The 14,688-nt window shown below is 42.9% G+C and overlaps 1 protein-coding gene across 3 annotated transcripts; it reads left to right on the top strand.

Moving 5' to 3' along the window:
• Positions 1-3,030: 3,030 nt before the first annotated feature.
• On the top strand, positions 3,031-10,217 carry AKAIN1 (A-kinase anchor inhibitor 1). Of its 3 annotated transcripts, none has more exons than XM_032603215.1 (2): positions 3,031-3,139; positions 8,142-10,217. In XM_032603215.1, the coding sequence occupies exons 1-2, from the start codon at positions 3,046-3,048 to the stop codon at positions 8,336-8,338; spliced, it is 291 nt and encodes a 96-aa protein (XP_032459106.1). In that variant the 5' UTR covers positions 3,031-3,045; the 3' UTR covers positions 8,339-10,217. The 3 variants fall into 3 exon arrangements, 2 of the variants coding, with proteins under 2 accessions (XP_032459106.1, XP_032459108.1); XR_004345460.1 differs by lacking the exon at positions 3,031-3,139 and adding an exon at positions 5,711-5,777 and having other exon boundaries at positions 8,142-8,261; XM_032603217.1 differs by lacking the exon at positions 3,031-3,139 and adding an exon at positions 6,362-6,403.
• Positions 10,218-14,688: the final 4,471 nt, after the last annotated feature.

Below are 14,688 nucleotides of genomic sequence, written 5' to 3'. Positions count from 1 at the left end.
TGTATCCACCATTATAGTGTCACACAGAATATTTCCACTGCCCTAAAAATCCTCTGTGCTCCAGCTTGTTTTGCTTTTCAAATACAGATATGAAATCCACCTGGAACTGATTTTTAGGCATAATGGGAGGTAGTCAAAATTCTTTATTTTTCCATATGAATAACTACTAGGCCCGACCCCATTGCTTGAAAATGCCATGCTTTCCCTACTCCACTACTGTGTTGTTTTTTTCATAAATCAGGTGACTCCAAATGTGTAGGGCTGTTTCTAGACTCCTTATTCTATTCTACTGGTCAGTTTTTCTACTGCTATATCAATATCCCACTTTCTTAATTACTATAGCTTTATGGCCAGTATTGAGAGCTGTTGAAACAGGTCCTCCCTGTGTTATTCTTTTTTCAAAATTACCTTTGCTCTTTTTGGCCAAAATACTCAAATTTGATTTCTAGATTAAAACTGTCTTTTCCTCTTCAAGTTTTATGGGCATGATTCCTTATGGCTCTCCTAAAAAATAACACATGGGAGGCCAGTCATATAGTATAAGTTTAATTATGTTCTAAAATAATGAGATAGCTCTACAAGGGCAAAGCTTTCTAGGACACGGTAAGTCCGTGAGTCACACGTCTGTTCTGCCCGCCAGGGTCAGGGAAAGAATTTCCCTTTTTTTCTCTTTCCAAATTCCAGCTGTCTTTCAAGGCCTGCTCCAAAGCCGCACATTCCCACCTGGATTACGTAACTCCCCTCACACTTGCCCAGCCGCCCTGCATGGTACAGATTTGGTGATGATGCAGTGTTACTCTCAGGAAAAGACCCGCCGCCTCCCAGCCTCCCAGGACCTCCACCGTCTGGGCTGGACCACTTTCCACAGCATCTCCCATTTCCCCCTCCCCCCGTGGTACCCAGCCTTCAGGTCCCCACAGGGCTTTGCCCCACACACTCCGGGGACTTTCCATTTGGGTTTGATCTTTCTGCCTCTGCGCAGTTCTTCTCTTGTTCCCACAGCCTTCCTTGTATGGGCTGATGCCTTGTGAACCCTTCAAGTCCTCCATCTGGGCATCCTTCCCTGGCCCCCAGACTACATCAACTCCCCTTGTAATATGCTCCCCCTTCATGGCGTGCATCGCAGCTCAAAATTATAAACCTAATGGATGATTTGATCAACACCTGACTCTTCCACTAGATTCTAAACTCCAATAAGGCGGGATCCAGGACTCATCCTTTTTCATCTCTGATATCTAGCCTAGTATTTGTCACATAGCAACTGCTCGGTAATTCTTCTATGAATGAATGCATGCGTGAATGAAACACTTTGGCCTCGTGGCCTATGTTACTCTTCACAGCGCCCTGCATGCAGATGCTCTATAAATATCTTTCTGATTCATCTTACCTTGTTCTGTAGGACATTTTAATAACGAATTCTGTGTAGTTTCTAAGAGTAGCTTGCCACATTCTGAATTGAGAGGCCTGGCCATTGCAGGCAGAGTCAGGGTGATTCTTCAGGCCCTGTACTTGGTTTGATAGGGGTGGTAGTGGTAATCAAATATGACTTAGAAGTGTCCCCAACCTGCCATACCTGTCTTGCTTTCCATATCTCAAGTCTACCTTTTGGAAACCCCTAGGAATTCATGTCACTTCACCTTGCTCAGTGGCAAAGCAGGGCAGCCAGGAGGGCTTTGTTGGCATTTGGCCTAGATGAGTGAGAGCTAACATCTGGTCCATCATGGAAAATTCCTGTAGTTACAGAGCTGGAAAATAGACTATCATTCCATTAATAAAGGCACCAGAATTAGTTCTTGTTCTCTGTGCTTCATGAGCTAGTCATTGATGAATGATAATCCTGTCTTTATAGTCTCAAGCAGTCAGAGGGGAAGATAAAAAGTATGCTCCCTGGTCACCATCAACAGCGCTGCACTGGAGGGAGGGGGCAGGCTGTGGTGGTCGAGCCCCATCCTGTCCTGATAGGGACGTCTGTAACTTGCATGTTTAATGGGGAGAGGCAACAGCTAGAGATGCCGTTTCTGATACAGCCTCTGCCCCCCTCCTCTGTACGACCAAGGGAGAACCACTAATTGGTTTCTGCCTCAAAAATGGGAACACTGACCTTTTCTCAAATCCACCAAACCGGAATATAATAGGGTTAACGTCATAGAGGTAAATGACACTTAGGTTCTTAGGGGAAAAAACTGTGTGTGTGTGTGTGTGTGTGTGTGTGTGTGTGTGTGTGTGTGTGTGTGTGTGTATATATATATATATATATATATATATATAGTGTGTGTATGTGTGTGTGTGTGTGTGTTACGCGGGCCTCTCACTGTTGTGGCCCTTCCCCTTGGGAAGCGCAGGCTCAGCAGCCATGGCTCACGGGCCCAGCCGCTCCGCGGCACGTGGGATCCTCCTGGACCGGGGCACGAACCCGTGTCCCCTGCATCGGCAGGTGGACTCTCAACCACTGCACCACCAGGGAAGCCCAAACAGTGTATATTTTTATCAGGAGGACGTTCCTATGGCCCTTAGAGGCATGGTTTTAATGGATATAAATAAGGAATTAAGACCAGTTATTAACCACATTGCAGTGGAGGTCCTCAGTTGCCTTCCGGGGCTGGGGCAGGTGAACAGCAGGATCTGAGGGCGGGGTGAGCCAGGGGGCTCAGGGAAGCATGACCACAGGTGTGTGGGGGTGGGGGTGGGGGGGAGCGGGTTATGATTCAGGGTGGAAAGACGCTGAAGACGAATTAGGTTACATCACATTCTTGATTTCAGCGTATTTATATTGGGCATTTTGAGTTTAAAGCTAATTAAATTGATGCATCGTCTTTTGTGAAATACCAAAAGGATTTGGTAAACATTAATTAGGCTAGAGGACGTTTACATCATTTAACACTAGGCAATTGGCCACCTACAACATGTAGGTGATTCATTAATTTCAAGTAAATTTAATGCATGTAATTAAATGACAAGACTCTGAGGGTTTCTGTGGCTGGCTCTGCCTTCCGCCCCGCGTAATGCACTTCTTCACACTTACTTATATTCAGGGTGTCCACCGGGATGTTCTCAGAGACCCTGTCCTTCTTCGCGAATGCCAGAGGAGCACCAGCGAGTTGTTACACTGGATGCGCGCCTGCTTCCTCCACCCTCACCGGTACCCTGTGCTCTGACCCCCAGGGGGCCTGGGTGGTTCCTTCCTGTGTTCCACCTCTTGATCCAACCTGATTGGGTCAGAATGAGCCCCAGGCGTTCAATCGATGGCCTGGCGTGAAAGTCCTGTATCTCAGGGATGACGGTGGTTGAGTCGTTCGTGTTCTTGCACAGGAATTTCAACTGAAGAAATGGCCGGAATCAGGCAGTTGCTAGTAGAATCTTAGGTGAAAGGTTCTCAGAGAGAAGGCAGTGTGCCAGATCACGAAGCGCTACAGGTCACGAGTAAGTAAAGGCCACGAAGTCAGGGAGTCAGGCTGGAAGAAAGGGAGCGTTGTTAGTTGGAAGCAGCCGATGGAGAGTTGAAACTCTCTAACAGCAGAGAATAATCTAGACAATCCAATCACTGGAGCTATATTGGGTTATTACAATTTCTGAACTGAAATGCAAGACTCAGCCGACCATTTCCATGACGTCTGGCTATGACACGTGTATCCCCACAGTAACACCCCCTACCCCACCCCCACCCCCCCAAAAAAACTTAAGGAAACAGAAGAGAGTATCTTTCCTTGCATGCCAAGGAATCTAACACACAACATGTAACTGAGGTTTATGTAACTTTTTTCTTTCAGTTTTATTGAGATATAATCGACATACATCATCATAAAAATTTAAGGTGGACAGCATAATGACTTATGCATATTGTGAAATGGTTCCTACAATAAGTTTAGTTAACATCAATCATCTCGCATAGATACAACGACAAAAAAAGAAAAAATTTTTTTCTTGTGATGAGAATTTTATGATATATTCTCTTAGCAACTTTCAAATTTATATTTGAAACTTTCAAATGACAACTGTAGTCATTGTACATTGAGTTAAATCCTCAGTACTCATTTATCTTATAACTGGAAGTTTGTACCTTTTGGCCACCTTCATCCAATTCCTTCACCCCCCGTCTCCCACCTCTGGTAATCACAAGTCTGATCTCTTCTTCTATGAGTTTGAGTTTTTTGGTTTTTGGTTTCTTTTAGTCTACATATAAGTGAGACCATATGGTATTTTTCTTTCTCTGCCTGACTTATCTCACTTAGCATAATGTCCTCAAGGTCCAGCCATGTCACAACAGCAGGATTTCCTTCCTTTTTAATGGCTGAATAGTATTCCGTTGTGTGTGTGTGTGTGTGTGTGTGTGTGTGTGTTTGTATCTCACAACCTCTTTATCCATTATCTGTTGATGCACCTTAGGTTGTTTCCATGTCTTGGCTGTCATGAATGATGCTGCAATGAACATGGGGGTGCAGACATCTCTTCAATATACTGATTTCATTTCCTTTGGATATGTACCCAGAAGGAGAATTGCTGGATCATATGGTAGTCCCATTTTTTATTTTTGGAGGAACCTCCATACTGTTTCCCATAGTGGCTGCACTAATATATAATCCCACCAACAGTGCACCAGGGCGCCCTTTTCTCCACATCCTTGCCAGCATTTATCTTTTTTTTTTTTTTTGGTACGCGGGCCTCTCACTGCTGTGGCCTCTCCCGTTGCAGAGCACAGGCTCCGGATGCGCAGGCTCAGCGGCCATGGCTCATGTGCCCAGCCGCTCCGCGGCATGTGGGATCTTCCCGGACCAGGGCACGAACCCGTGACCCCTGCATCGGCAGGCGGCCTCTCAACCACTGCGCCACCAGGGAAGCCCTGCCTTTGACTTTTTAGTCAATTTATCTTCATAATGGATGTGGACCATTTTTAAAGTCTTTACTGAATTTGTTACAATATTGCTTCTGTTTTTTTTTTTTATGTTTTGGCTTTTTGGCCGTGAGACATGTGGGATCTTAGCTCCCCGACCAGGGATGGAACCTGCACTCCCTGCACTGGAAGGCAAAGTCCGAACCACTGGACCGCCAGGGAAGTCCCTATCTTCATAATGGATGGACGAGGGGAAGACGATTTAGCTCAGATATTAAGTCACAGCTAAATTTAGAGTAGATTTTCTTCTCTTTCTCTTTCTCTCTAAGAAATCAGCTTACTCTTATCCTTAGATTCTTCCTTCCTCCACCCAAAGATTGAAAAGTAGCTTCACACTAGGGACTTTTTAGAGTTAACACAGATCTGGTTTGGTTGGCTAAGATACTCTTTCCAGGAGCAAACATGGACCGTTTGAACTGTTTTTGTTTGTCCACACACTTATGCTCTTTGTTGGTCGTAGCCAGAGCTCCCTGAGGATCAGGGAGTGCAAGTGTATATCCTCCCTCTTTTCAATTTAGCCTTGCCCTTGCGTGGAAGTAATTGCTTCTTTGTTTTAGCGATAGAACCTCCCTGAGTTGTAGCTGGACATATGGCTACCCGGTTGAAGACTATTTCATAGTCGCCTGTGTGGTAGGTGTGCCCATATGATTCAGTTTCCTGCCATAAAATGTGAGCAGAGTGATATTCACAGGGTCTGTGGCAATTGCTCAAAAGGAACTGACCTGCCCTCCCTTTTCTCTTTGGCGTCCTTCCAGCCAGATGGGACCTTGGTTAATAAGCTCCACCCCTGCAGTTGAGGGCAGAGTAATGAGAGGGAAGGGAATGGACTCTTGGAGAACCTGTTGGAGCAGGACCACCTACTCGCAGGAGAACCTCTGGGCTGTTACAGGTGAGAGCAGGCAACGTGTCTTCCCGTGTCAGCTCTTCTATGTTTGAGTCTCTCCGTTACAACTGCCCAGTCTGTACCCCAACCAGTACACAGTGGTGGACACTAAGTGCTCAGGAACCTCACCGAGTGATGAATAGGTGTTACGTCACTTGATCTTCTAGCAACCACCCCTAAATAGATACTACTTGCCCGTTTTACAGATATGCAAACAGACTTAGGAAGGCGAGGTGACTTGCCCAAGATCACACGGCTGTAAGTGGTAGAAGGAACTTGGACCCGGCTCTGAAGTGCTTCGAAACACGTATCCTTAATTGCTGTGCCCTCGCGTCTCTTGATATTACTGTTCACTCTTTTTTCTAAGAGAATATTCGAAGTACTCTTCTCTGCCAATTTAAAGTTTCAATATGTTACACATCGTGACTCTGGGCTCTGCTGCTTCTCTGCTTGGTTTGGTGTAGATTGCTCACTTTATTCTGCTGTTTTGGGGAGGTGGGGGTGGGAGCGAGGACCATCCTTTAGTTTTGAATATATTCATTTTGCCTCATTCATTAGACTGTAAATCCCTCAGGGGATAGTGCTAGTGACACATGCTGAGTAAATGACGGTTACACGTCTAAAGAGAAAAGGTATGTCTGGTCTTCCAGAATGATGCAGTATTCTCTTGTGTGATGTTTTTCTCATGGGTGTATAAATTCTGTTGTTAATCAATCAGTCCTGGTGAAAACCAACCCCCATTTAAAATACATTTTTATGGCAGAATATTTGAATAGAGGTAACATTGGAAGAGATGATTTTGAATAAGGAATGATGCCCATTCTACTTATTGTTCTAAATATAAACAGGTGGAATTTGAAGTTTTCATAATGACACTTCAGCCAGGTGTTAGATTCATGATCATTCTGCCACGTGTGAGTTCGTGTGAAGTTTGTTGTGTGATTAAAGAAAGTTCAAAATAATAGTGCTTCAGAAAAGATGTATTATTTTTTTTTCTAACATGAGAAAGGTCTGGAGGTGGGCAGCTGAGGACTGGTATGGTGGCTTCATGGTCACTGGATGCTCAAGCTCCTTCTAACTTTTTCCTCCCAAATCCCTGAAAATGGTTTCCATTCTAAAGGTTCCCTCCTGGTTACCAAGAGCCCTGGTAGAGACAGCCATTGTTTCAGAGTTGCAGGCAGTAGGATGGGGAGGGGGCAAAGGGCCTTTACCTTCCTTTTCCCTCTTAAAGACCTCTTCCAGAATTTTCACTAAATGAACCTCCACCTCACTGGTCAGAACCTAGCTCTACCTAGTTACAGAGCTGTCCAAGTAAAATCAGGGTTTTGTCTTGTTTTTAAGGAAGAAGGAGAAGGGTCAATGTTAGGTAGACTGCCTGCCTTCTAATTAGAAAATTCCCACCATTCTAGATCGGGATGGCGAACTATGGTCCATGGGCCAAATCTGGCCTGCAGCCTGGTTTTTAAATTTATTCTTATTTCTTATTTTTAATAGCTCATTTCAGGTTACCACAGCAGAGCTGAGTATTTGTTACAGAGATTGTAGAGCCCACAAATCTAAAATATTTCCTGTCTGGTCCTCATTAGAAAAAGTGTGCCAACCCCTGTTCTTCTAAATCATGGGGGATGGATTCTGAGGAATGAATGGTTTCATTCCTTGGGGTGCTATTCCAGGAGCAGCATGGAGCTTAATATGAATTCAATAATAATCTGTTCTTCTCCAGCCCCAAGTGAAGTTGTATCCATTAAGCATATGTTTGCTGCAAGTACCATAAAACCTGACTAGTGGCAGATGAAACAAAAAGAAGTGTATTTATCTTGGATACAAAGAAGTCCAGAAGTATGTGGTCCAGGATTGGTACAGATGCTGAATGATGCTTTCCAAATGGGTTCTTTTTTTTTTTCTCCCCAACCATGCCAAGAATGTTGGCTTTCTTCTCATGCTTATTGTAAGACGGCTACAGCACCTAAAGGTGTAATGTCTGCATCCTGCATAGGAAGAAAGGGAAGGTGCCAAAGGGGGCATGAGTCCGTCCCCCTTCCAGAAACTTCCCCAGGGTCCTCATTGGCCAGGACTATGTCTCATGACCACCGCTAGCAGCAGAGGATGCTGGGATGATGAGAATAGAAATTGGGCGCATCACTGGGGCAGATACATGGAGGTTGTGTTGGAAAGGGAGACGTGGAGACAAGAGTGGTGTGTGCTGTGTAGGGCCCCCCCGCAACTAATGTGGGTCCCTCTAGAGATATTACCTTTGTTAGAGTCTCTCCTTTCCTACCTGCCTTTGCCTGTCACAGTTCCCAAAATTAATTAATTAAGATTAATTAATTAATCTTGTTCTTTTCACCTCCCTTTTGTATTCTCGGCTAGGTGAGAAACCTGGAAGTGAGTCTGAAGAGGCGAAGCTGCAGATCGCCAGCAAACAGATCGTGCAGAATGCCATCCTGCGGGCTGTGCAGCAGGTCTCCCGGGAGAGTCGGCAGAGGGAAGCCGGGGCTGGCGACACCCCCCGGGGCAGCTTCCGGCCGGGCGCGGGGGAATTAACCAAGAAGCATGAAAAGAAGTAACACGGTGGATGGGGCTCTTGTCACACGCTTGGTTTCCAGCCTTTTTTTTAGCATAGGATGCGTTGCCAAAAACGTTGCCAGTAAAGCAGACCAAAGTGTCAGCGACACCTAGCAGTAGGATGAATTCACACTAGGCCTTGGCCGAGAAGCACTGCTCTGCAGAAGTGCATTAGATGATTCTGTTTATATTAACGCAGTGCCTCTGAAACGCAGTCGGGCCAAACATGACACTGTCACGGCAAAAGTAGTTTGGCAGCACAATTCATTCCTAAAGTTCGTTTGTTTTTTTTAAAAAATGATTCCCTATGTTTATTTACTTTGGCCTTGTATGCATTCTGTCTGTGACCTTAACCAGCAGTTCTTTCTGCTGAAACAGGGAGAGCTGTACTGTGATCTTTACAATATTTAAACAAGATGTGCTGGAAAGGTAAAGGAATGGTGTTACAGTCCTCCTCAGATATGGAATTGAAGGCTTTATTAAAGTGGGTTCAGGTCCAAGATCATATTAAGCAAAGGCAAATTCTAAGTCCCTCAGGATCTTACCAAAGCATGTATTTATATATATTGTTTTTTTAAAAAGGAGGAACCCAGCTTTTCCAGAACTCAGTCTCAGTTCTGTCAGTTGTTTGATAGTTAATGTTTCCTCTCTGTGCAGAAATCCTTGGGAAATATTATGGATTTCTTTTTCCATTTCAAGATGAAAATAAGACAGGTGAATCTAAATGCATGAGTCGCCGATGTCGGCAGCCCCTTGAAGAGAAACTGGAGTTGTAGATTCCATCTTGGAGATATCCTAGGGTCAGCTTATGGGGTGCAGGGTCCTTGGAAGGAGCTCCGGGGACTTATAAATGCTGTGTTGCCATCAGACTAGGCACTTGCACTAGTACCTTGCTAATAGGAACTTTTCTTTTCCCATCCACAAATTAGATTTTTTTTGAGATTATGAAAATCATACATATCAGGAATGAATGGCACATAAAATGGGAAAATCATTTCCTCAACTGAAACGTGAAAATACAGTGGGATCAACAAAGCGACCATGCTGTGAAAGCAGTCATGGGAGCGTATGTGTGTGAATGGATAAAGCCATCTCTGTTGCAACAGAATGACTTCCGCTCCACTCTCATGTGGGTACCGCACAGCTTTCTGTGTCCTTAGAGTCCCATGTCCTGGGTTTCCCAACAGTTACTAAGTTGATGCTGCTGGGAACAGATGAAGAATTCGACCTTTGTTAGAAATGTTTGGGCTTCAGAGTATCAATGTTTACGTTTGATAGTTTTTTAAAAAGCAAAGTATCAACATATGAAGTGTGACTGATATTAAGACATACTTCTCGAATTCCAATATGTTACACTTTCCAGAATGAATACTATTGAGAAATAAATGAAAACAATCTCTTATCAGTTCTGTTAGACTGTCTCACACCATGTACAGATGGAATAAATTCACAGGGAGAATGTCTGTGGGAGGGAGCAGAGGGGTTAACATTTAAATACGGTTTGTTCATAATTTTCTTTAAGTAGTACTCATGACAATTGAAGGATGAATTTAAGTTGACCTGAAGTCATATAATGGATGTGATATAATTGTACAGCCTAGATAATAGGAATGAAGACATTAAGGGAAATTATTCAGGAGTACCCACAAATAACAAAATAAACCCAATGCTTGTAATTTGCAAGTGATCTGGCACTCTGTTTACTGAGCTGTCTGGATATAACCAGCCTTGGCTTTTGCTGCCGTATGTCAGAAACACATAAACACGTTCTCTTTCCTCTCTGGTGTGTCTGGGCTAGTACGTTGGGGATCTTGGAGAATATCTGATTAACCTCTGTATCTACATGTTATTTATAAATAAAATATATCCAGCTTTGAAATACGTTGTCATTTATAGCCAAGTTTTCTTCGCCCTACTCTTTGGTCCTTTCACATGGGGCTACGAGGCATCCCAAGGCTGTTCTAAACCTCTAGATCTCGTGACCCTGAAAGCACTTCTTAATAGGCCTTCACTGTCACTGTCTGAGGACAGCTGTGGGATGGGCGTTCCTGAGGCTTGAGCAGAAAAGGATGCGTGCTAAGAAGTGGCCTTTTGATCTCAGGAAGTAAAGGTAAGTAGATGGGGGAAAGCTGAGTGTCTTTCATGATCTTTGTGAGGTGGAAAGTCTCCAGCATGAAACAGAGATATTGATAAGTTCTTGGAAGGAGAAAAGAAAGTCAATCCCTGCACTCGACAGGTAGGTGCCGCATCGGCAGAATCCTAAGAAAACTCAGCCATAAAAATAAATGCATCTGTTAAACTCCTTCTATCTGCCTTGGTATAAAGTCGTGGGGTTTCGAAGGGGCCGACAGAACTTCATTTGGCGTAGGATCAAGGTGGGCTGCCCCTTGGTTATTACACCAACCAGCACAGAGCTTTTGGTTTTAGGAATGAGTGGGAACATGTGTTTCATGCCCTTTACCTTCCTGGCTTAATAGATAGTAAATGCACGTGGGCTTCCCAGCTCTGCGTGTTCAGCTGTTTGTCTTGGGCTTTGCCTGTCCCTGGGGTGGAACTGGAGACAACTTCTTTTCGGCTGCTTTGTTTTTCTGTAGTCACCTACCCAGCGTGAAGAGTGTTGTAAGAAGAACTCACGCTTCATCCTTGTTTCTCTTTTAGCTGCTCAGTCTTGCTTTATGGTGTGGTTTCAGGTTACAAATAAATGAATCAACATTTAAAGATAATCACTGAACTTACGCCGTTCAGGCTATATTCAAGGTTTAAGGTCTATAAAAAAACTACAGAAAGGAGGGCATTTGACATTTATCCACAGTAGCACCTCTGCTAAGTAAAATACAGTAGAGAATAAGATCTCTGACAAATCTGGTAACTTGTTCAGCAACTCTAGTACCCAAACTGGTAAAGAAACGAAATACTCCAGTTTGAGTAATTTGTCAGTTTATGTAAAGAGAAAGTAGAAAATACCATAATAATATCAGCTCTCTTGGGTGTGAGAAAGTTTTCTGAAATATATGACTACACACTAACTCACGTATCTCATTGTCACAACTTCATAATTAAGGTGTAGCTGGGAAGATTTTATTCTCCTTTTGCAGAGGGAGTCACACTGAATCTCAGAGAGGGTAAGTATGAAAAGTGAGTACTATTGGGTGTAAGAAGACACACATCAGCATCACTGATCTTTGTGGGCATATGCGTTAGCTAGGGAGCTTAAGAATATCAATTCCAGGGATATCTATGTTAAGGTGGAACAGACTGCCTTACAGAATCAGAAATGTAACACATAGTAAAGGGCCAGCAAAAATCATCAGGAACAAAATCTCAATGCCATCACCCTTGAAAAGTGGCAGCAAAGAAAAGAAACGAGAGACTCCAGAAGTAACAAAATAGAAAATCACAACAGAGCATGTGAAATTGCTTCTCTTCCCCTTAGGCCTCAGCAGCTGCAGAATCCTGACCCAGATGTGGAGAAAGGTGAATGAGGAGGTGACATTACTGTTTGTCTTCTGGCTACAGTGTAGGGGAAATGACCATTGGGAAGAAATAGGCGAAACAGGAAAAAGGACTCCTTTCAGAAAGAAGTGACGACCTGGTCTTACAGAAATGAAAAAAGAAAGAAAATACATGTTAAAAAATCCCCTCATTGGGGGGGGGGGTGGAATGAATTGGGAGGTTGGGATTGACATATATAAACTATTGATACTATGTATAACATAGATAACTAATGAGAACCTACTGTATAGCTTAGGGAACTCAGTGCTCTGTGGTGACCTAAATGGGAAGGAAATCCAAAAAAAGAGGGGATATGTGTATATGTATAATTGATTCACTTTGCTGTACAGCAGAAACTAACACAATATTGTAAAGCAACTATACTCCAATAAAAATTAACTTAAAAACAAAAAATAAGAAATCCCCTCATATTCTAGGAAAATGGATACAAATGCTCAACAGCAATATTTTGAAGAATAAAAGAAAAATTCGTGAAAATTCTGGGCTGAGACCTAGTCCTTTACGAAGGTAAAACTTTAGGCTGGCATCAGACTACTTCATAGCAGCATGTGACAACCTAACATAAGGGAGAAAGGCTACAGAGTAGCTCTGAAGGAAGGAAACTCTGAAGGAAGGGTATTATTCCCAGCCAAGATGTCACTCAAGAACAAAGGCAAGCATAAAAAAAAAAATCGTACTCAAGGGCCCTTCTTTGAAAAACTGCTTGGCCGGGAACTTCAGCCAACTAAAAAGATAAATCGAAATAAAGAATCTAGGTGAGGGGCTTTCCTGGTGGTGCAGGGGTTTAGAGCCTGCCTGCTGATGCAGGGGATGCGGGTTCGTGCCCCGGTCCGGGAAGATCCCACATGCCGCGGAGCGGCTGGGCGCGTGAGCCATGGACGCTGAGCCTACGCATCCGGAGCCTGTGCTCCGCAGCGGGAGAGCCCACAACAGTGAGAGGCCCGCTTAACGCCAAAAAAAAAAAAAAAAAAAAAAAAGAATCTACGTGTAGGGAAACTGCAGTAGAAGGACTGGTAAGGAGCAGTGCTTTCACTTAAATATCAAGTGAACCTGATATAATTGCAAACATTGGGCTAAAGAAAAGTGTATTGTTCTATCTTGACAGTATAGAAATGTAACTTACAAAAATCAGGAGATGGGGCAAGGGAAATATCGTGCTAATGACTTCATCTGTTAGAGGAAGAGAATTTATCTGATCTTAAGTTGAATGATCTAGTTTAAAAAACCCCAAGGATTCCAATGTCTTAATTGGTTTCATAATTTCTCTCCTTAACCCTTGAGGAATGTATTAGAAAATAATATCTTATGATAAAGATTTATTTAAGGTGTAGGAATTCCTTTAGTTTCCATTTAGTTTCTTTTTCTTTCATTACATTAAAAATGAATTGTTATATATATAAATTCCCTTGGTACCACACGTGACAACTATTCGCTCATTCTTCCGTTGAAACTGATCACAAGACTTGCAACTCTTGCACCTGTGAAGACCCAGACTGACCTTCCCTTGGGAAAAGTAATTCTGTTGATTATTACGCCTAGGCCACAGATGGTCCATGGTCTAAGTAATAAAAGAAGAAAGGAATAGTTTTATTTACATACTGCTTTTATTTTTTTACTTTTCTATTTTTTAAATTGTTTTTCTTTTTTTAAATTGAAGTATAGTTGATTTACAATGTTGTGTTAGTTTCAGGTGTACAGCACAGTGATTCATTTATGCATATATATGTATATATTCTTTTTCAGATTCTTTTCCCTTATAGGTTATTACAAAATATTGAGTTCCCTGTGCTATACAGTAGGTCCTTGTTGATTATCTATTTCATATATAGTAGTGTGTAGATGTTAATCCCAAACTTGTAATTTATCCCCCCACCCCTTTCCCCTTTGGGAACCATAGTTTCTATTCTGTCTGTGCGTCTATTTCTGTTTTGTAAATAAGTTCATTTGTATCTTTTTTTTTTTTTACATTCCACATACAAGTGATATCATATGATATCTTCTTCTGTCTGGCTTACTTAGTATGATAATCTCTAGGTTCATCCATGTTGCTGCAAATGGCACTTCATTCTTTATTATGGCTAATATTCCATTGTATAAATATACCAATCTTCTTTATCCATTCATCTGTCGATGGACATTTAGGCTGCTTCCATGTCTTGGCTATTGTAAACAGTGCTGCAATGAACATGGGGGTGCAAGTATCTTTTCAAATTATAGTTTTCTCCAGATATATGCCCAGGAGTGGGATTACTGGGTCATAGTGTAGTTCAATTTTTAGTTTTTAAAGAAATCTTCATACTGTTCTCTATAGTGGCTACACCAATTTACATTCCCACCAACAGTGTAGGAGGGTTCCCTTTTCTCCACACCCTCTCTAGCATTAATTTGTAGACTTTTTGATGATGGCCATTCTGACTGGTGCGAGATGGTACCTCATTGTAGTTTGGATCTGCATTTCTCTAATGATTAGTGATGTTGAGCATCGCACGTAACTGCTTTTCAGTTTTTAAAGCAAGTTGGTCTCGTGCCTTAGATCCTCTCTTAGCTGGTTTCTACTTAACTGTTAAACCAGCACTTTCTGTACATGCCTGACATTTGTGTGTAAGAATCGACCCCTTTGCACGCGCTTGCACCAACACTTCACTAATATGTGTGGCCAACACCGTTGGTGGCCTTTTATAGTCCCTCAGTATTTGCCATTTTCCTCTGCACAGATGGTGTCTCAGTACAAAAGCTGTCACTTTCTGCCTGTGTGCTCAGCTCACACAAGGGATAGCTTGAAGCACCAGGGAGCTAAGTCCCCAGGTGCAGCCCTCAAATGCTGATGGATGGTCCATAA

This window comes from Phocoena sinus, chromosome 14 (genome assembly GCF_008692025.1).
Source record: "Phocoena sinus isolate mPhoSin1 chromosome 14, mPhoSin1.pri, whole genome shotgun sequence".
In the NCBI taxonomy this organism is placed as follows: Eukaryota; Metazoa; Chordata; class Mammalia; order Artiodactyla; family Phocoenidae; genus Phocoena; species Phocoena sinus.
The sequence above is the reverse complement of the archived record's forward strand: the minus strand, read 5'-3'. Positions and strand labels throughout refer to the sequence as shown.

Excerpts from the sequence above, each read along its gene's own strand:
- AKAIN1 (XM_032603215.1), top strand. The coding sequence starts at position 3,046 with ATGTTCTCAGAGACCCTGTCCTTCTTCGCGAATGCCAGAGGAGCACCA. Across the intron at positions 3,140-8,141 it reads TGCTTCCTCCACCCTCACCG|GTGAGAAACCTGGAAGTGAG; the intron begins GTACCCTGTGCT and ends ATTCTCGGCTAG.